The sequence below is a fragment of the Phaseolus vulgaris genome, chromosome 3 (assembly GCF_051622355.1).
Source record: "Phaseolus vulgaris cultivar YP4 chromosome 3, ASM5162235v1, whole genome shotgun sequence".
NCBI lineage: Eukaryota > Viridiplantae > Streptophyta > Magnoliopsida > Fabales > Fabaceae > Phaseolus > Phaseolus vulgaris.
In genome coordinates this window covers 54,364,842-54,388,526 of record NC_143500.1, presented here as the reverse complement: position 1 = coordinate 54,388,526, position 23,685 = coordinate 54,364,842, and the positions used below count along the sequence as shown (strand labels likewise).

The following is a 23,685-nucleotide window of genomic DNA, read 5'->3' as shown; positions in this document are numbered from 1 at the left end:
TGAAGATAATTTTGCTAGAAAAAAAAAAGGAGAAACACAACATAATTACCATAACAATATTTAGATCCCAACTATATATAGAAAAAAAAGCCCTTAAACCCTAAACTCTAATATATTAAAATACCATGCAGACATGACTAGAGGAGAAAATAAATGGTAGAACCTATAACCTTTGTAACCCAAACGACATAAAATATATAGGGGAAAAAAAATAGGGGTAACCACAAATTGCTGACGTGATAAAGTTACTAAAACGCTATATCACATTGTATAATTCTATAATTACAAATTTTATATAGCATAATTGATCACTGATAAGTAAAGCTATGAATGATTAAAACTGGGACATCTAAAATGGGAGGAAAAGGACCAACGGAAACCGATGTTTACCATACATGCTGAAATTGTAAAACCCTCTCGAGCTCCAGCCATCCACTTTTTAAGTTTTGTTGAAGTAGAATAATAGTTATTTATCATGGAAAGCATGCAGATCTACAAAATTAGCTAAATCATTGAAAACCAAATTGAGGCTATCATGTTACATACAAAATGGAAATAAGTTTGTATTTACATGTTTGGCAGCATGGACGTTGAACTTTGCACCATTAAACAAAAAATATACAAAAATGTTAAAGGCACAAACTGTAGATACATACATATAGCTGAAGCTGACCCGAATGGAAAAATTCTGCTATTGTATTCCCGCACAATTTTCCTCGTGAATAGAATGAAACATATCCATGTATCAGCAAATCTTGGGTTAGGTGATATCCAATTGAATCCCTCTGACAAGCCCAGATGCAGATGATTTGCATTTGCAAGTCATTAATATTGGATTCACTAAGTTTATCCACCAAATATAATAAACAAGAATGGAGGCTACGAGACAACAGAGAATGGCTTTTGTTGTCTTGGCATCATAACAGCCAGTTGCAGCTCACCTTGTTGACATAACTTCACTGGATCTTTGAATATGGTGATCCTTGCGACATTATTTCCTATCAATGAAACAAATGCAATGCTATAAGATTCGCTTCTATCGTTTGCAAACTGCCACTCTCTCAGAGATATGTTGAACCAGTCTTTTTTTGGAGATCTGGTTGCTTTGACTTCTATGAACTCTTCATTGTTATCTTCCCCAATGACTAAATCATATGGAAGTCCAGTTTCATTAATTTCATTAACCCACCTTACAGCAGTCTTGCCAACTTTGTCAGCAAAGTATTTGCATGCAAGAAATTCACCTAATCTGCCAGTAACCTTCACTTGGGCAGCATCAAAGGTACCAGTTTGTAGTCGTTCTCTCATGGAAAAAGCCGGTGAACTAGAATGATCTTCATCCAGAGATTCATCTATAGCTTCATCCAAACCAATAGGATCAGAATCAGCATGGATACTAAAAGCAGAGGGCTCAAAATGATGGCAAGATTGATCTTCAAAGTTCACATTATTATGCAACACTACCCCCATTGAACTTGCTGGTGGATCTTCTTTAATAGACCAGTCAACAGTAAATGATTCTTGTTCAGCACAAAATGGTGGGGAAATTATGCTTCCAGAAATATCATCCTTCTTCATTTCAGAAAAGGTGCTAATCTGAGCAGGTTTGGTCTTGAAACCATTGGCCCGGGCATAACTGAAATCTGGTGCAGTTTTCCAATCAGCAGGTGGCCAGTTGGGGCATACTCCAGTCTTCCTTTTTGGAAAGATCTGTTCATTTGCCGGTGGGACAGGATCTGAAGGTTTCAAATTATCAGACTCTGCAAGTGAAGAAACAGAAGACAAAGTCCACACAGGTTCTTCAACTGGAAGTTTAGGTACTTTTTGGCTATTCAAAATGAAAAATTCTATTTGCTCCTCAGAGGAACCAGATTCTGCCATGGTTGTTATCATATGAAGGAAATTTGCCAAGTGCAATTCAGAAGTCCTATCTAATAATAAAGTAGAAAGCTCCATGAACAACGAATGATAATCTGATTCTTTAGTGGTGTAAAAATTGTTGCCCTGTAAGTAACAACACACAAACACATCATATAAATACAGGTTCAGAAGAGAAACATTATTGCAACAAACATTGTGACTTACAACAGGTAACTAAATTGTCATGTATGCTTGAGATACAAGATTGCTTTCTACCATACTTGAATGATAAAGTAATGATATCCTAAAATGCTTGATCTGTGCAAAGAAATCCTCAATGCTTTCTAGCATACTTTATTAATGGAATTACATATATCCTAAAAATTTCCTGCATTACTGATGATGAACTGAGAATCAAATCATACACATGAAGTGTCACCCAAAAAAGGATGGCACGTGTGCAGATTTTGATTATTGAAGAAAATCTTCTCTTTTCATCTGCAGGATACCTAAATACCATTTAGAAAAAAGAAACAAAACAAATAAAGTGTGGGGGGTATTTCAAACTAAAAGTAGCCTGCTTCAATGTTTTACAGGTTCAGTTTCCATGAAGAACATGTATCCAAATAAATGATGCAGCTTTTAGATAAAAAGTTTTTAAATCAAACATACCTGCAAAAGACAATTACATTCAACTCGTTTTTTTGATACACTGCCACAGGTCTTTATAACATTTCTGTAGAATAGCTTCTCAACAACAATGACTTTCAGATGTTTGAAAATATCAAAACCAGAATGCTTGAGTTGATCATATTTATCAGTATGAAATTTATGAATGTAGCGCTGCGCATAAGGCAGAGCCCAGTTTACCAATGACGTTTTTGAACTACAATCAGCATGACCATAATATATTGGTTCGCGAGTTACCACCTGCACAAAGTCATTGCATTTTAGATGCATTTTTTCATAAGCTCCTTCTTAAAAATAAAAATAGGAAAAATTGAAACTCTATGCATAAGCTTAATTTACAGAACCTCTCTTATATAGCTTCTCAAATTTTTTTATTTAACTTGTACATATACTAATTTTTAGTTCATGAAAACAGTTGATTTCATGAAAAGCTCATCCAAACATGCCCATAATGACAAATAGGCTAATACAGTTAAGTTTTTTTATGTGGCTCAAAAAAAGCCCCTTAGTCATAACTCTGAATAGGGGCAAGGACTAACAAATTACAGTGTTATTAGCTTGCTGACAAAGGAAAATTCTGTTCAAAGTCTCAATAAAATTCTTTTATCTTTGGTGAAATATTCTTTGATTCTTGATGGTAATATGAAGAGGCATAAAGAGAAAAGAGAAAACTCAACAAGTTACAAATCATAGAATCAAGTGGTGGCAGAACCGTGAAGAAAAACATTAGACTCTTTTAAGATGAAATTATCGAACGAATGTAATTGGGAATAACAAGGTAGTCTTAACCTCATTCGGATGTGATGTCTAGGAAGATTAGAAAATGTAACTAAATCAGTGTGGGAGAATGAAATGTTTTGTGCTGAGAGATTAAGAATCTTGGCAATAGAATGAAAGTATTCAAACAAGGTGAGAAACAGAGTGCTTTATGGTCTAAAAGGGTGCAATAAAGTTGAAAATTGGACAAGTGAATGCTCGAAATGGGATAAGGAAAGTTGTTAACAAAACACAATCTACAGCCTTTTAAGATTTTTAAAGAGCTTAGAATGATTAGGGGAGATCATAAGTACAAAAGCTTACCAAAAGAAAGAAGGCAAAACAAGATATTTGGATCAAGAAAGATATATTAAAGAAAGACCAAGAAAAGAAACTTCTGATCACAGATCAAGATATTAAAGATGGGTGTATTATTTTTATAAATTTACAATTATGAACAACAATCAGATTGCAATATGAAAGGACTAGAAATCCAATAGAGCACAAAATTGGTTCACTATCATATAATTAAAATTGGAGAGGCAAAAGAAGTTTTGAGGAGGATAGAAAATGGTAAATATGTTAGTCCAGATGATATTTCTATTGAAGTTCGGAAGTGTATTGGAAAACAATATTTCCATTGGCTCACTAAGCTATTTAATGTCAGATGAATGAAGAACAAACACTTTGATTCCTTCCTATCTTTAAGAAAAGGGTGATATTCAGAAATGTCTAAATTACATAAGTATAAAACTAATGAGTGGCACTATGAAATCAGGGGGCAAATGCGATTGAAAATAATTTGTGAACAGTCTAGACTACAAGAATATATAACGGAGAAAAAGGAGAGTCACATGAGGAAGTGTGATCATACCTCTGAGATAGCTGGAATACCAAAGCTTTTCATGACAATGGAAATTTTATCTTGCACCATTTCCTTACCATCCTCGGTCAATTCTCCAAAATAGAGAAAATCCAGGTTATCTGAATGTTTAAATTCCTTTTTCAACTTCTTATCATCACACCAGCAGATGAGACCAAAGGAAGGATGCAACGAAACCCACTTATCTTGCACAGTAGGAAGCACATTAAACTCCAATTTGGAAAGACATTCTTTCAAATAACAGACATCCTCAACACTCAGCAAACCAGTTTTTAGTCCATCTGCCCATTTGAGAAAAACTTGCAAAATCTGGAGAGAGGGCACAGGGTAAGATTTCAGGTAAAAGAAAACAGATATTATTTATAGCTCAAAACTTACTTTATCTGCTGCTTGTGAAGGCAAAGTCACAGTTGATAACTGCAGCAAAATTTGAATATAGCTGCATAGAGAAGGTGCTTCTTGTACTTGACACTCATCAACAAAAAAACCACGAAGAGTAGGGTAAATATTGCACAACGACTTGTTTATAGGGGAACAAGATGAGTTGCATTGAGGATGGAACTCCTTCATTTGCTGAACAGAACCAGTTGAATCTTGCCAATAGACTTCATTGGGATACACAAACGTCCCACATACAGCATCATTATAATCATGGACAGATGAGTATGGTATAAATATAAAAGGTCCAGACATCAAATCATCCATAGTTTTCTTCTTTGAAGATGCCATTTCATTCCAAATGAATGCATATAATTTGGTCATCTGTGTTATGCTGGCAAAAACAATACGCATTATTTGTGAGTAAACTTGTGTAATTTAAAAATGTTAGCAAAGAAAACAAAAGAAGCACTGATTGTCAAAGCATAGGCAGCTAACAATTTCTAAATCTGGCGACTCAACTTTTTTCTTCCTACCTTTAGGCACACAAACTTCTTCAACATAATAATAATAATAATAATAATAATAATAATAAAATCATCACAAATCAATATAGATAAACCCACCCACCCCCCTCGTTTGTCATTTGAATAAAAATTTGCTGACTAAGGTAAGCAGATGAAGTCTTAAAAAATACTTGAAGTTAATATTTACAATAAAATACTACTCCAAAATTACTTATCTCAATTTATTTTTCCTGGCTTCCCCTCTGTTTCAGCCATTATCTTATATTGTTTATTCGAGGACATGAGAAGTTATTATTGTCTAATACACATGTTACTTCTACTTTCATCTATTTATTATTTAGGATCCTAGAATAGTTAAATGTAACTAAAAACCTTCTAAATATACCCAGGAATAACACTCCTGGCAATAATGTTCCAGAGATATGATTCCATGGGACGTAATATAATTTCCTTGAAACAAACACCCCCTTAACCGTAATCTTCATCTAAACAGCGTAAAACATAATGACCTGAAGTATCTGTATAGTCAACCAGATAAGACTTTGTTACGGTTGTTAATGCTATATAATCAATTTTTTGGGTCAAATGGCATTAGTTCAATTTGTAACCAAATAGTAGAAACATTAGAGAACAGCCCATATTTGTTTATATAAATATAAGTGAAAAAACGAATTACTTGGGACTATGTTTTATAAAACTTGACATGCATATTGTAATAGCAAATATATCTCGACACTTTTTAGTGGGGTTATAATGTTATTTAGTTTTCTTTAGATTGCATATAAACACACATTAATGAAATTTAGTTCTCTTGTCTGTTTTTACTGCTGGGTTAATTACCTTTGGACTAAGCAGCAAATTAATACACAGCAAAAGCAATACGTGAGGCATTTTAAAGGCCCTGGTCATGATATCCCTGTTTTAGGATATCTAATATAGTAAAAAATGTATGACAAATCATTATATTTTGCATCATTCTCTGGTGTTTGTAGTGTTAATCCTACAATGATTATATATGTCACATACAAAGAATACTGTGTAAAAAATAATTTAAATTTATCTGTCACTGTCTATTCATCTTCCATGTCATGTATACTGTGCTGCCTAGACGAAAAGTGTGGAAGTTAATGAAATAACTCTAGTTAAACTTCAGATGTAAAAGCTGAAAAGGACATGCATACCTCGCCTTGAATGGAGCCTTTGATGATTTTCTCCAGGCCTTAAGAACATCCAAAATATCACCAAGAGTAACCCTAGTCTTAAACCCAAAATCTTTTACCAATCTTTCACTTTTCACCTGATTGAACACAAAACAAATAACAAATTCCAGCTAACTGTGTCATATTATTCAAAATCCAAAATACAAGCACACAACATTGATGCAGCACAGGTACCGAAACCACAGGGAAACATAAAAAAAAAACAGTATAATTTTTCAAAAATTTCAAATTTAATATAAGCAGATAGACAAACTAATATCCTCACAAACAATCCTAACTCTAGCAGGACAAGCAATCCAAACATATGACAAAAAAAATCCAAGCTAGGAAAGACAATTCTAATACAACATAAAAATAGCACAACAAATGACCCCAGTATATAAACCATACTGGTACTTAATATATAAGTTCTGAATTACAAACCCTATTTCCCAACATAAAATTACATCATAAATTTAAAAACATTCAGAACCATAACCCACTCATACTCAATATAGAGAAAGTACATGACAGAAAAAAAGAGTTGTATTGCTAGTTGTTGAAATATAGTTGTAAATATTGCACATTGATTACTAAACATTCAGCGAAAGAGGCGGTAATAGTACTTCCAGTTTATGTTGATGATATTATAGTGACTAGAAATGATGAAAAAGAGAAGGAAAAATTGAAACCACTGTGTTTTATTGATCCCGCCACACAGAGAAATGAACTAAAAGAGCTAGGAAAATTAAAGTATTTTAGGGATTGAGTAGCCTACTCTAACTACAGAATTTTCATATCTCAGCAAAATATACAACTGATTTGCTGGCAGGAAATGGGAAGATTGGGGGTAAAAACCAATATCAACTTCAATAGATCCTAATAACAAGTTATATAAGGCTGAAGAGGAATCAACAGTAGACAAAAAGATGTATCAAAGACTGGTCGGAAAATTAATATATTTGGGTCATTCAGTGAGTGTCATCAGTCCATTTATGCAAGAACAGAGGGAATCTCATCATCAAGCTGCTTATAGAATTCTACAATACTTGAAGGAAAGCTCTGGAAAGGGGATACTGTTCAAAAGAAATGGAAGACTAACTCTTGAAGCCTACACTAATGTAGATTCTGCAAGTTCTCTTGTTGATAAAATATCAACAACTGGATATTGTACTTTCCTAGGTGTGAAACTCAGTGACATGGAGAAGCAAAAACAGAATTTGGTAGCATGATCATCCGTTGAATCAGAATTCAGGTCCATGGCACAAGGACAATGTCCGTTATTATGGCTAAAAATTATCTTAGATGACTTGAAGATAAATTTGGGGGGACCCATGAAGATCTAATATGATAATAAGTCAGCAATAGACATTGCACATACTTTAGGTTCAAAGAGGGAGGAAGGGAGATTTGACCAACTCCCTAGGAACCAACTTTGAATCCATTAGCTAAAGTAATAACATGAGGAATTTCAGGATGAGAAATGGAAGAAAATAAAGAAGCATTACCAGAAATGAGATCAAAAGCTACCGGATCAATTATCCATGATCTTTGACACTTGAGGGTTTGAGAAATGGAAGCTTTTGACAAAAATATAATGGGTGAAATGGGTGAAAGACTATCTTGGCTGCCAGATTTTAACCTGAGATGTTCTTGATATTCCTCATTAGTAAATTGTTGTTCAACCTTATTAGATTGAAAGATGTTTGTTATTTTGTTAGGAAAACCATGTAAGAAGAAGCAAATATTTTGAGTGTGGCCAATTCTCCATCAATAAGAAAGGCCATATCTAGAAACTAGGTATAGTAGCTTTTCAATAAAGTCTATTTAGGAAGACATGTTCTAACACACATACTCTGATTCAATATGACTGAACAAAACATATAAAAATAAGAAGGTTTAGTATGCATGTCATACATACAGGTGGCAGCTAACAAAAGGACTCAATACCTCAGACTTCCATAATCTCTTAACCAAGTTGGGAATGGAGGACATTTATTCCTCAACTTGAGAGGGGATGTTGAAATATGGGTGTAAATATTGCACAATTATTGTACAATAAATACAGATTGATTGAATAATAAATATAGATTTGTTTGTAAGAAATCCCTAAAATTAAAGGATTGGGTTTAGTAGTTTATTTGTGTTAGTAAGATCTGTCTTATGTTTGGTCATACAGCCAATGTTTGACATTTCAGGTCTGATGTTTCGTATCAACCTCATGAACCACTGTGTTTTATTGATCCCGCCACAGCAATATATTCCTTATTCAACTGCTCATATTAGACATCAAATACATGAACAAATCCTAATAATAAGTCTGGAGATAACACTCAACCTAGCACAATGCTAACGAAGTCCACCTCTCAAGGAAACACTAATACATCCTGGATACCAGATTATGGAGCAAGTTTCCATATTACTGGTGAATCTCAGAACATAAAGCGGATTCAACATTTTGATGGTCCTGATCAGAATTTTTGCTCCTGATTTAGAGTCTTAAGTCTAGATATTTATTTCAGGAGATTTATTACCTTCATTTCAGGAGATTTATTTCCTTTTATTAGGATTTCATTTTTCCTTTAAATACCAATGTATTGTTTCGTTTTTATATAAAGAAAAGTAATTCCATAATTATTGCTTACTGCCTACACATTTTTTCACAATGAATATAATTGGTTATGCTCTGTTAGAATAGAATGTGTATGCACAAACTAAATCAATTAAATGTAACAGCTGGCACTGTAACGCCCTAAAACCTAACAGAAATAACAGACTGATAGATATCACACTGACTAACTGAATAAATCTGTGAGAAAATCTCAAAAAGCAAATACATTCTCTCAATGAATAACACAAATGTGCCAAAAACTAACCTTTGGAACAGCATACGGTGCAAAATCTCCTAGGATCATCCGGACTGTTTCACAATCATAAAACAAATCCCTTGGATAGTGTAGCTCTGAATCCATGGTTGAAACCACCCATTGGACATCACACAAGCTGCATATAAATGCAGACTTAAAGGGATGGCCATCCCCAATAGATTTAGGATAGAAAATACCCGTAGTTTTACTACTATAGCAAGCATCCCATAACATATCAAGAACCTCCAAGAAATATTTACAATTTTCAAGATTGCCACCTTTAGACAATAAGGACAATAATTGCACTATTTCAGGGGATTCCCAATCTTTGACTAATGATTCAGCAGATATTAGACCCCTGTCCCACATCACCTGCTTAAACGTGGCATCATCTATATCAACAACACTCTTATCCACCTGAACTATTTGTACAAAATCTGTGATGCCAATTTTCTCAAAAAAATCCCTCCACTTCATCATTGCAGATGAAACTGAATCGTTTACTGGATGGCTTAAATAGCTTACGTCAATCTCATGCCACGTCATATTTACACAATCAGCCAACAATTTTGGAGTGACAGGATTCCCAAATCCAGTACAGAAATGAATTGGAGTCTCAGCAGGACTCTTGAAACCACAATTTGTCAATAACAAAGATTTACATCTAAATTCAGATATTATATGATCCCTTTCAATAGAACAATCAGAACAGGTAGAGTTCAGGTGTAGCATTACAAAACATACATATTCGACCATTAACATTCTGTTTTTGTTTGCCATTGTTTCATCAGACAACGCAGGTAAAATATGCAGCTTCACAACATCATGTACAGACAACTGTTGAACACCAATACTCTGAAGTAACTGGGTAATATTGTCCAAAAAGGTCATATTCAGAGTACCAGAAGATGCAGAGAAAAGGGAAGGACTTACAGTCCTTAGTTTAGCACATAGATTAGGGAAAGCTTCAATTTTATGCTCACCATCAAACCCTGAGTTTAAATTATTGGACTGCAACCATATAGTTCCCTCATCCACTGAGCTGTACGTACCATCTGAAAGTGGAATAAATGGTATCTTCTGAAGATTTTTCCGAACATCTTCCATTTCAAAATTGATTGACATAGAGGCAGATGAATTGAACATTGTTATATAAAGAGTACTTAGACAAGTAGCTAGCCAACTCATACCCATCGATATAAGGGTGCTCTTTCTATGACTTAAGGAAGACAGTACTCGAACAAGGATGTTAGGTCCAAACTCCTCAATGCCTAGTGCCCTTGCTAATGTATCAGATAATACAATATTTTTATTCAGGTATCTAAGCCCAAGGTGTTCAAGAAGCATGTTGTCAGGAATGAGATCACGCACCTGTTCTGTCCAGCCTCTCAATACCTTACATGGAGGCGCCCACTCACTATTGTCACCGTCCACAAGTAAGCAATTCATCATACGCAGTTTAGAAATAATCAAACGAGGAAGACTGGAGAAAAAACCATGAACTTCACCAACTAATGGAACAAAACTCATGAAGGCAGACAATCCCTTTCCAGGCTCACTCCTAAAGCAGGGAAGTTCACAAAACTCTCTCAGTGCTCTGACAAACAAACTAGGATACTCAGACAACAACCACTGATTCCAAGGACTATCTCCGTCAACTTCCTCTCTAGATGAAGGAAGAACAAAATCACCTTGAAGAATAAACTTCAGGCCATATGTTCTTAAAGGAAGAAATGCAAAAACTGGCTGTTGATCTGAACATGGAATGTAACTATTATCTGATTCCTGCAAAGTAAACGCCATAGAGATTTCAGTAGTCTTCACATCAAAGCGAATGGAATTTGTTTGCAACTTCTGGGATACTACAAACCACACCATTTTCTCTTTCCCATGAGAAACCTTAATGATACCATCTCCTAAAATTTCCTTTTTCATAACAATGAGTGTATCATTAAGCATGTTTCTCAACTTCATACACTTCAGGCGATGAAGAAATAGTAACAATGAAGGATGAAGATCTGAAAACATAGTCAAAATATTATTCAAGGCCATTCCTTCTGATAGACGGGATCTGAATGGAAGCAGAATGCATGTGTTCCAGGGACTATCATCATACAATTCGGTATCAGTAAATGCCATTCTCCTGAGTATCCCAATGTCACAAGGAGGTATTACTGTGGGCAAAACAAAACCAATCTGGCCTTCACTAATGTCAAATTTAACATGAAAACCATTGGAATGAATTTCTGGAGCATCTGTGACCTGCAATGAGAATGACTAAGATTAATGAAACTCATTATCTGAACATATAAAAAATGAAGGGAAAAAATGTGTAGTGATAATTCTATGTAGATAAATATGATCAAGAATAAAAGCACTTGCACTAATCCAAAGTCAGCTCAATTAACCTCTGACAGATTAAAGAAGATGAAGGAGAAATATAATAATAACTTGCAAATAGAAAGTAAGACAAAAGGAAAAGAAACTTCTAAATAAAAAAATTGTACTAAAATTTTTAAAGTTCAGAAAAATGCATAAAGCCATCAGTTCAGGCATAGGAAACGCTAATCCTGCCAGAGAAAGTTGGGAATGATTGATACTCATTTACCAACTTGAGGGGGAGTGTTGTAAAGAGCATATTATTAGGATAAAAATATTCTCATTACCTCCATAGTAATTAGAAAAAAAAATAATCTTCAGAGTCTTCCTATTCATTTCAGCATATTTTCATTTCCTATTTTAAAGGTTTTGATTATTACAAATAGAGATAATGAGAATGTAATTAGTGTGATTGTTACATAATTCAAGTACTATCATCAGGAGAAGGTTGTGACTGGGTAGGAGTTGCACGAATTGGGTTCACTTGATTTATAGTAGAGGCAGTGAAAAAGAAAAATTTAGATCCGATAGCTATCTTACCATATTGAGAGGGAAGAAAACTCTGTATTCTTTAAATGATAAGATGTGCATTGCACTAGACTTCTGTTCAGAGACATTTATTTATACTACAAAGTAGTTACAATATGATTACAACTGTCTAACCAAAACAAACAGGTTGGTAATAACTGTCTAACTAAAATAGGTATACTAACAGTATTTGATGTGATGATACAACTAAACCTCAAGACTTCCCAAATACCTTTAGTTTTTCACATAAATCTCGAAAAAGGCTTAATTGCAATTTTAGTCACTAGATAATTTTTCACTAGAATTTAGTCCCTCATTTTTTTTTAATTGTAGTTACAATCAAGTCCTTCATCCACTTTCCACTATTATAAAACCCTTGACTTCTTTTTTGACTCAACAAGTAGAGGATTGGGATGGATTAGAGATACCAAATGTTAGAAAGGTTTAGAGATGAAATTTTTTATCAAATTTCTAAGACATTTTGTATGGTGAGTTTAAGGATTCAAAGAAGAAAGTCTAGAGCAGAATATGGTTTAAAACGATTTAATGGATTCATTCAAGGAAATATTAAGAACAAAATAAGAATTCAAGAGTTTTGGGTATGGAAAAACTGGTGGAGGACTTGATTTTAGCAATTAAGAAAATTGAAGTTGGGTCTTCGGATAAAAAAAATGTTGTTTTTTAGGAGAACCAAAAGAAAAATTATAGTTCAAAACATACCCGGAAAACAGACTTGAAACCAATGCCTTTCTTCCCTATGTATCCAGCATTAGATCCTTTCTTTGTTGAATTTCCAACATCACAAAGTGCTCTCATATTTTGAGCAGAGAAACCTCGTTCATTATTCAATACAACTATACCAGAATCTTGAAGAATAAATGTAAGAGTTGGTTCCACATTTTCTGGATAATTATTGTCATCTGCATTTTGAACCTAAATCAAAAGGAGCAATTATCAGGCACAGGACATATTGACTCTCAAACGCTAGATATAGTTTTACTAAGTGCCAACAAGATAAACAAATTTTCAAATTTAAGAATGAATGTTAAATGTAAATGATTTATTACTAATAATTGCACATGAACAGTGTAAAATGATACTAAAATTTAAATTGAATTGCTCTAAGATAATCACACTCTGTTCTTCACCCTCTTGCATAGCATGGACAATCTATCAATGGTGCGTATATGATGTCAGTACTCCAAAAACTAAAATCACTCAGATATTAGAAACATTTTCGGCGTATTATGTCTTAAATCTATATTAGATATTAGATTTATCCCTTCTCAACAAAATTCAACTTCTTAAGTAATGCAAAAAGTGAAACTCATCTGTCTATCAGGTAATAATGTTGAAGCTTAACGCCATCTTAGATTTTCAGTACATTGTATTTATGAACAAATAAGAAAAAGAATAACAACAAAACACAAAATATCCTCCATTTCTCCTTTATTACTAATCACAAGATAAAGTATTAAAGAATTATCCTCACCAACTCAAGAATAAAATGTGAATCTTGAGAGTATAGTTCTTGTGAAAGGCAATGCAGTGCTCTCCCTAACCGGGCATGTTGCTTCTTCAACATTGAAGTATCAATATCAGAAAGATTTGAATCTAGGCCAAATTCATCCCGCCTGATGGATTCAATAAGCAGTGAAGCATCCATATCTGCACCATTTTGAAATGAATTTCCCCGGCAGCAAGCATTAGATTCCTGGTTAGACTTATCTTGATCAACTGTTCCAGTGACTTCAATATTTGCTTCAGGAATAGGAGACTTATCCAACGTATATTGGTCATGACCCCTTGCGTTTATATCAGTTTTGGCATCTTTTAAGCTTGAAACTTGAGTACAGTGAATGTCAGAAGTGTTGTTTGAAATAAGTGCATGGTAATCATTAATCCATTCGGAAATACCCAGAGATAATCCTACTTCATGAAGCATGAAACGTTGCTCAATATTGCTGCATTCACATAAAATAGCTGAAGTAGCATCCTTGAAAACAGATTGCATCCCAGAAAGCAACAAGTCAGAAGCAAAACTGTGAAATTCTGCGGGTAAGTAACCAAGACAATCAATCACAAACCTTGACAAAATGGATGCAACTTTACTCACTTTATGTAAGTGTTTACTAAACTCAGTTCCCATTTTAGCATTTGAAATTTCACTTAAAATTTTTGTTTTACTTAATGCTTCCACAGACTGATAGAGAGCATTCCTATCATCACTAACTTCAACATCTTCTACAGAGTTTCTGAACATAACTTCAAATGCATGACAAGCATGGCATTTTAAAAGTGACAATGGAACATATTTTTCCCCCCCTACAAGTGAGATCAGAGACAGTAACTGCACTGCAGTTTGGAAAGAGGATCCTTGAACTGCGGCCTCCAGGAAAGAGTCCACGGAAGCAGAATGATCTAACCGTATCACCTTTCCATCTCTGGTAACTAAACACAACATTCCCTTGGTATTTACATCATTCAACAACCATGATATTAGCGGTCCTAGAAAGGGCGCAAACCTAAGATCCCAATGAGACCACTTGCTCAAATCAGACAACATCGGTGACTTGAGTAAGACTTCAATTGCATTTTTTGCTATAACATTTTTAGTGTTTGTTTTATGGCTCATCTCAGACCTATCAGCCATCATTTCTGACCAATTATTATCTCTGTCACTTGATGATTCTCCATTATAGTTCTTTCCTATAATAGTTGCCGAAAATACAACACATTTTGAAGTCACACAAGATTTATGGCCCTGAACAGCATCCAGCAGATTCACGAGAGAGCCATTTTCCACAATTTCAAACTTAATTGAAGGGAACTGCCTTGTAAGCAGCATGGATACCATTTGTTTGGTTACTGTTTCATTCTCCCACAAAGTACTAAGAGCCTGAGATACTAGAGCAGTCAATTGCTTTGTGGACATGCAGGCCCCAAAAGGGGAATTTTCACATCTATCGCCATCAAACAACTTCATTAGCTCATGAGGCAACTGGTTAATGTGCTTCTCAAGGAATGATATAAAATCTCCATAGCCAAGAGAATCGAAGTTTTTTATACCAAATTGCTCGGCCACCCAATTTCCACAGCTGCAAAACTTCCTCAACAGCGTAATTCTATTTTGCACAAGTGAGTTGTTACTAATTCTATTTATCTCATTGTCATGGTCAAAATAGGTTCCAATTTTTCTGATGACATCACCAGAAGAAATACCTGTGACATCCCATAATGAGTTTTCATGTCAGCAACAATATAAAGATAGCATACATAATAAGGGAAACTATGACAAAAAGTAGAACAATAATGCTCATATCCTTGAGAATTTAAAAGAAAATAAATTTCTTAAGTTCTAATCAAATAGATTGTAAATCATTAAGATATAACTCCAATATCAAATTGCCAAATAAAATACTCAGCAGATTAAGCTATATTAAGTTCCAATTGCAATTCATTGTATGTGCTTTTGACTGGTTATGGAAACTGAAGTATAAAGGAACAGGTTGTCAATATTAGAATATGACTAGAAAATATGTCAACCAAAGTTTGATTTAAAGGAAAAAACACTCACACTTTGCATTCTCTATGTTATCCATTGTTATGACTGGTACATTCTCCTGGCATGGTCCAACATCTATAGTCTCATATTCAGAAGACCGTTTGGTTGGGGAGTTACTTAATTCACTATCAATGATATCTTGCAAAGTATCATATATGTTGATCCTCATTCCAGATTTGATAGATGAAACCTAAAGCATTGAAGAGTGAGAAGATTTCAAAAGATGATGATAAACATTTTAACCAAGAAGCCTATAAGCCAATACATCTGTTCCATAAAAAAGTCATAACCAAGCAGCAGAGACAATATACATCAACAAAAATAATAATTGAACTATTAATATAGAATATAAATTAGTGTGAAAAAAATGCATTATGAAGAATAATAAATACTAGCCAACCATGAGCAAGAAAGTGAAAAAAAAAACATCAACATCAAAAATCTTTTCAACCATCAATCCCAACAAGCTGTGAAATCCTACAACCATCAAATACCTGCAACCAAGAATACAACAAGCCCCAAAGGTGTTCTTAAATAATTCTAGCAAGTAAAACAATAACCTAGCTGTTGTAAATAACAGATTATTAAAAGAAAAATATACTCAGTTCCTTCTAATTAATTAGGAGAAAATATCTTTAAAATCTTCCTATTTATTTCAACATATTTTTATTTTCTTATAATATAATGTTTAATTGTTACGAATAGAGGTGATGTGAATGAAATGTGTATGATGGCTATCAGTAAAATATTTTTTTTATTTCCTTATATAGTTCAACTTAGAATCAAAGCTGATCTTGGGAGTTTTATTTCCATTGCCATGAAAAGAGCAACCATCATAATTGTCTACTATGCCACCACTGCTATTGAGGTTGTTGTGAGTTGTATCAATTGTCCATGACAGAGGTCAAGTGGGCCAAATCACCATCGAATCATGGCAATTTTGTTGCTACACTCTTCTTCAGTGGAAAGAGTTCTTCCTTGACTATAAGTTATAACTTTTGACCAATTAGTAAGCACTCACTACAATAATTGGTATCAAAGCCAAGGTCATGAGATCGATTCCCAACGAGAATTGTTGAGGGAAGATTTTTGTTGGTTGCATCCGCTAAGAAAAATCTAACCAATTTTTGGCATCTTTAAATTCATGGTTGTATCAAAGCAAGTTGATCCCACTTGGTAATTGTCTAGTGAATTACAGTCACTCACAATTGTCTGACCACCATCTAGCCAACATCTGACATTGGTAGCCATCGCAACAGAGATTTACATGTCACGACATCACGACCTACATCTTTGGTTGCAAGCCAGGCACTTGAAGACCACACGCCGTCCTCCAACCACAGGAGTCACTGTGTGTGATCCCATAAGACTCATCAACATTTTCTAACCTTTTATTGACCTTGGTTCTTAGTTTCAGCATACTGAGTTGTTAAGAACGTATTGTCACACGTTTTCTACCATGCATCTCTATTTTGGTCTCCAATATCGTGCCCAATCTTTGAGATAGCCTTTGTTGGTCATAATTTTTACAGTTTCTAGCACTCCTACTATTACAAATGCAAAACTCAACTAGAAGAATTACTTATCTTGGCCCACTTCAACGGAGTTGTGGTTCCTTGGTCAAGGATACTATGACCATTGGAAAAGGATGCTAGTGATATTTTTACTAAAGATAAATTTTAGTGGCAGGAGCTTAACTTACAACTATGTGTTGCTCTATGGTAATTAATTGAAATATTTTGAAGTTGGGAAGATAAAGTTTTATAAAGGAGAAGTTGTTGTCCATGGAACTCCATACTAGATTAATCAGCTCCAACTAGCAATTTGCAAATATTCTCACTATGAGAGGGCCTGGAATTCAATCAATATGTTCCATGTTTGGTGCATACAATTTATATGCTTTAGATTGAAGTGGAGTGTTAATACTATGATTGCTATTGTATTGTAAAGCTATCATAAAGTTGTTTTTGGATGTATGTACCTAATCTAATGATTGAGTGTTGTAGGATATAACTTTTCATTGTAATATACTCTTCTCTTTTCATATATATAAAATATACATCAGCTGAGCAAGACACTCACTGATCTTTTTTATCATATCCAATCCAGGTATAATTAAAGACAAAACAATTTACAAAAGAGCAATTAAAATACCACCACTTCCTAAGATGCATTGAACTTAGCTAAACCAAGTATAGGCTACTTTAAAGAAGCTCTTATCTCCTAAGACATTCCTATTTCCAACAGGGTTGCTAGTTGCTATTTTTTTATTTTTGACATCGGATTTATGTGTGGAAGGAGTGTAAGAGTCAAAATCATGTTAGACACTCCAACACAGCGAAAAAATAGCAATGTCAAGGAGTCTTAATCTACAAGTACCAATTTAAGCATTCAATTTCTTGTGGCAGTCCCTATCCATTGAATATAAGTTATAGGATTTGTTTGGATAAATTTTTCCAATAACATTTACAGGAAAGAAAAAATTACATAAGCATCTCTATAAGCTAAAATAAACTTATGTGCACGTTAAATATCATCTTTTAGAGAAGATAATGAAAGAATTTATACAAACTAACTTGTACAAAAACCAATTTTCACTTATGAAGAAGTTCATTTCTTTTTATCTTCTTTCTCTACCTCTATAAGTACTTCTAGAAAAGTTTATTCAAATAGACCTTAGTATTTTTATGAATAGTGACTTTTTTTTATTTGGCCGTGGTTGGTTGTACAATATTAACATAATAGTTTTTTAAATGTTTTTATTTTAAGATTTTTTAATTTATATATGAATATTATCAAACTTCTTTACTTTCTGGTTTTTGCAATTTTTCTTTAGCACAGTTGAAATGTTCAATCATTATGTTAGAATGTCACTTAAAGGTTTTTCAATCAAGTTTTCTAATTGTTGCCCTGTTTGTAGCTATATTATTATATATACCGTAAACTGGACTGAAGGATGTGTATTTTATTATTCTCAAAACAATAATATCAGATTCACATTGAGAAACGGTTATCTCTAATAGGGTGTCAAACAAGTTAATATTGGAATACTGTAACAAGGATATATGAATGGAACCGAATTAACAAACAAAAATCAATCATCTCTTAACACCATCAACTTATTACATGTGAAAATGGGGGACTAGAGCTAAATTTAAAATGTTAATTAACTAATAAACCATAAAAGAAGTAAATAAAATTACATAAGTAATGATAAATATATAACTGAATGAATAAAAGGAAGCTTACAGCAGCATTCAGTAACCCAATGAAAGGATATGACGAGAACAAATTTCTGATTTTCCTCCAGCGACCGTGTTTTACTCTATAGAATTTAAGCATCCTTTCGAAAACCTACATATTAATTGTGTATTAAGAACTGCGTTACACCTATATTATACATATCTAAAACAAGTAAACTTCTTCAAAAACTATTCCTAGCTGAAGTAGATGAATAAAAATTCATAGAAGAGTATTTGTTTCCCTAAAATTCATTGAAGTTGCAGAAGAAAAAAAAGTACAACATACATGTATAAGCCATCCTTGGTTGGGAAGGGATCAAAGAGAAGGAAAACATTAATTGAATGAGAAAAAAACCACATTGAAAACTCAGAATATGAACAACATGGGTGCCACATAGAAAGAAGCCAAGGAGACCATATCATCCCAAAGAGGTGATGAGTGAATAAGAAAAATATATTTCAAAGCTGGCATAGCTTTCCATGTAAAGGCACCAACCAAATCACTCCATAATAAAACAAATAAATAAAATTCAATTCATTAATCCTCCAACAACAACCGTTATAATGATAAATTGTTTGAATATTTTGCAATAGATTTTCCATATAAATGAATTTCTCATGCATCCCAATAATATAAAAATGCTCAATTTACAAAATCCTAGGTTGTTTACCACTAAGGCCTAAGACTCCAGAGACCCAAGACTAGTTATTTACTTAACATTCTGACTATTTTACCCCATTTAGCATAACATAAAAAAGTAAAATGTTTGGATTTCTTGCGATTTTTCTATCAATAAGGCACTAAAAAAGCATACCCAGCCCGAATAACAAAAGCTCATCCAAGGCACCATGCCTGGATCTCTTTATAAGTGGCAATGTCTCAAGTCTCAACTAGCAAAAGGAGATAATCCAAACGTTGCCTTGACCTCAGGCATGCCTTCTGGCACATTTGACTGGAAAATTTGAGAAATAAGCAAGAAAATATATGTAAAAAGGAAACACTAGACCATGAGGAAATCACGCCTCCTAAGCACCATAAAGCAACAAACAAGGGTACAAATATCCTATAAGATACTTGAAAAGAAAAATATCACTCTTAGTTTTTGCCAAAGGAGCCAACCTTCAAGCCATGGAAATGGTTCTGAATTTTGCCCTCAATCTCAAAAACACACAAGGACGTCCAATCTTTTTCAGCTAAATATGATTTGGAAAGAAAAAAGATATCCAAAAGCCTAACCAATAAGTATATTCTCCAAATTTCCATTTTGATAATGTCTATTGCAATAGAAAAGCGAATAATAATTCAAAAAAATTGAAAAAACCAATATTCAAATCAATGTCACACCAGATAAATAAAATCCTCAAAATGTTTCTTTTCTACATTAGATTGCAAATTTATATCAGACAGACAAAACAAACTTAGGGAGAGGTTGGGAACAAGCATAGATATAATAAGCATCATCTCATTTTTTATCTTTAACACCTACCTTGTCAACTGTGCGCTGCAAACATGCCTCCTTCCAAGTTGTGACAAACAATTGCAAAGAATCATTAGTGATTGAAAGATCTCCTTCCATATTGATTGGTACCTTGGTTTTAACTGTTTTGTTACCATTATGGATTGGGGTTACAACACGTCCAAATTTGTTTCTCTTTTGCAACTTAAAAGAAGCAGATCTTTTAGAAGTTACATTTTCAAATTTCCTCTTTTTAGGTTGCTCACAAAACTCGTTTTTAAGGCTGCTATTAACAAGGGAGTGCCCCTCCATATCACTCCTCACCCCAAGTCGTGCCTTCTCTTCAGTTGCAGATGGGTAAGGACAACTACTTACTCGATCTGATCTTCTAGTGAATTGTGGTGATGGGTTTGACTGGCTACCCATAATGTTATTACTTTGTTCATGTGCAGAAGAATCACTATCTTCATCTTCTGAGCTTGATGACATAAATCTTATATGCTTTCCACAAAAAGACTTTTTTACGGGAGAAAAACATTCAACACGTTGAGTAATGGCATTAAAACGTTCATCTAACTGCTTTTTTTGAGAGGAAGAGAGAGGACGCTTCCCAAAGTTATCAATCTTCAAATCTAAGGTCTTCAAGCATTTCTTTAATGTTGATTGCTCCGAATTTCTAGCTTCTCGTATGGCAGATATATGCATTCTGTGAATGTAAAATCATTAATTTGGATAAGAAAGCCTATCTAAATCCAAACAGAGAACAGAGAACAAAAACCCTGACAACATAAAAGCAATTATTTCTCTCCATGAGCTTTTTAAGAAGGTTGTGGAGGTGGATATTGTTTGCTGACACCACAGCATGTTGCCATAGTGAACTGCCCATGCACATTTTTGGTCTTTATGTTGAAAAATTACACTCAAATCTCAATACAAAACATTTGAAACTACAATACTTATCCAGAAAATAAGCCCAGCAAAAACGTCTCAATTCACTGAAATTAAAGGGGGAAATGGAGATATGAATATGATTCTTGTCATTGACATGATGTGTAAAAAAGATAAGGGAGAAGGCTAGAAAAAAAACAATGCTACTAATAGACACATAATAATATTTCTTCTTTAATAAACTAGATTGCAAAAGTTGGGTTACAACTATTGCCCAAAGAAGTAAAGGCAAAAGCAAATTGTAGAGGTTATTCTGCATTAATTAGTATGAATCCTAAAATTTGAAGGTATGAAATAAAATAAATACAATAACCAATTAAAAATATTTGGACCTAAATTTACATTCAAAGATGCAAATATAAAATACTCCCCCTTTCAATCTGTGTGTTCAGCATGACATAATCATATAACTCATTTTGCTTAAACAAAAGTTATTTTATGCGAATGGACTAAAGAATCTTCCATGACAGCTAAACCAGATAATTCATTTGCAAATTATGCCTATATCAACTCTGATACTATAAATATTAAATTTTGACCCACCACATTAAATATCATACAAGATATAACCCATTAAGAAATTTCACTGGCTTACTAACTGCACTTGTTTCCTTAGCATTATATAAAATCTCCCATGTCATCAATTTTTGTGAGGAGCGTAAATCAAATCATTATCACATAAACATCTCCAATATATTACGTTCACTTCCTCTTTCTAATGCTACTTTTGAACCATACACTTCAACCAAAATGTAAGTGAAACAAGAAATAACATACCCCAAGTTCGTAATCCGAATCCCAAGCCATTCCTTGCATTTAACCAATCGCTGCTTGGCAATAAAATCCAAAAACTGTTCAACCTTAATAATTTCGTTACTTCTAGAAGCATCCAAAAACTCACTCAAAAGCTGAATTATCTCCTCACTTGTTATCTTAAACACCTGGGTGACATCAGAGCGAAGGGAGAAATAATGAATAACCAAAGGATGCTGCAACAAAGGTCCCAATCCTAGCGCTTCAAAGTTGTCAACACACTCTTTCTTGCATATTGTCACTTCCAAATCATACAAGGAAGTGATCCTCTGGACCCCAACAAAGCAATGGACAAGAGCATTCACCTGCACATCATTGGAAATCACGTTAAGTAGTCTGCCAAATATTCAAAACCACTTAAAATTGGTCCTTAAACTTTACTGGTTTACATAAAATTAGAACTAGAGAGACGGAAATTCAATATTTGAGGATTGCTTAAATGTTTTTTATTACTTCAGGAGCCACTTAGCATAGAGTATTAGTAATACTTCAGGCGCAAATATTGATGGTTTCTTCATTCATTATTCAACTCAACGACTAACATAATCAATTTTTAACCAAATATTCCCAACGAGTGATATGACAATACATGAAATGACAACATATTCATACCTTGCCTTCGGTGATCATAAGGCGATTAAGGGAGGGCACTTGCTGCATTTTGATGCCCAAGGAGTTCCATGAATCGACTTGGAGCATCAACAGAGCTTTCTGGGAGACCTCCCACGCCGAGACGGAGCCACCGGCGGCGAGAAGGGCGCTGCAGGCGGTGGAGGCCGCGCGGTCAGCGTGTTCAATTGCGAGCTTAGAGTTTGGGGGCGGAGGAGGCGGGTGCTGAGGAGGGAAAGACCGAGCGGTGTTGGGGAATGAGAAAGACGGCGGCGGTGGATGAAAGAAGGCGGTGGTGGGATTGGGGACATTTAGAGGATACTGCGGCGGCAATGGTTGGAGGAAGAAGTTGTTAAGGTTTGGAGCATTGGCGGAGTGCGGCGGTGGCGACGGCTGTCGGTGGCCGCCGCGGAAAGAAAAAGGATGACCGTTCATTGGCGGCGGAAAATAAGAAGCGAAGGAGGCGAACCGCCGCACACGCACTCTACGTGAAACTGCACACAGAAGTGTAGCGCGCGACCAGTGAAAACGAAACTAACATATATTACAAGGATTTAGGGTGTGTTTTATGTTTGGAGTCAAGAGTGAAAAAGAGGGGTGCAAAAGTAAATATTTATATTTTCTATATATAAAGAGATTTTCTATTATAATTATTTTTTTATCCAAATTTATTCTTATTTTATTTTTATTAATATTTTATTTTATTATTTTATTTTGGAAATTTCAGTCTTCTTTTATTTTCTAAATATTTATTTAATAACTAATTGTTTTTATAATTAATTGAAAATCATTTTTTATTTTATTTTTAATATTTTAATATTAATATAATGTTATTTTGTAAAAAATAATTATCAGTTTTAAATTTTAAATATGAAGTAATTTGTAAAACGTGAAAACAAAACAGTTTATTAAATATGAAATAATGGTGGAACATTGCTTAAGTTAAACAACTTTTTTTTCATATCTTCGTCTCTTAACAATTAT

At 34.1% G+C, this 23,685-nt stretch overlaps 1 protein-coding gene across 1 annotated transcript; it reads right to left on the bottom strand.

Moving 5' to 3' along the window:
• Window positions 1-493: 493 nt before the first annotated feature.
• Window positions 494-23,231, bottom strand: NOV (Histidine kinase-, DNA gyrase B-, and HSP90-like ATPase family protein). Its single transcript, XM_068609999.2, has 13 exons — window positions 22,705-23,231; window positions 22,057-22,397; window positions 20,362-21,037; window positions 18,882-18,986; window positions 15,645-15,822; window positions 13,560-15,289; window positions 12,788-13,000; window positions 9,170-11,422; window positions 6,276-6,391; window positions 4,568-4,961; window positions 4,181-4,498; window positions 2,533-2,790; window positions 494-2,004 (listed from the first exon to the last, which is right to left on the bottom strand). Exons 1-13 carry the CDS (start codon window positions 23,134-23,136, stop codon window positions 880-882), a joined length of 8,139 nt encoding a protein of 2,712 aa, XP_068466100.1. The 5' UTR covers window positions 23,137-23,231; the 3' UTR covers window positions 494-879.
• Between the last annotated feature and the right edge of the window lie 454 nt (window positions 23,232-23,685).

Bases quoted from the DNA above. Each gene is read 5' to 3' on its own strand.
- NOV (XM_068609999.2), bottom strand. From the start codon at position 23,136: ATGAACGGTCATCCTTTTTCTTTCCGCGGCGGCCACCGACAGCCGTCG. The intron at 13,001-13,559 runs GTGAGGATAATT...CTTTTGATTTAG, and splicing joins CACATTTTATTCTTGAGTTG to GTTCAAAATGCAGATGACAA. The intron at 2,791-4,180 runs GTATGATCACAC...GACTTTGTGCAG, and splicing joins GTATTCCAGCTATCTCAGAG to GTGGTAACTCGCGAACCAAT.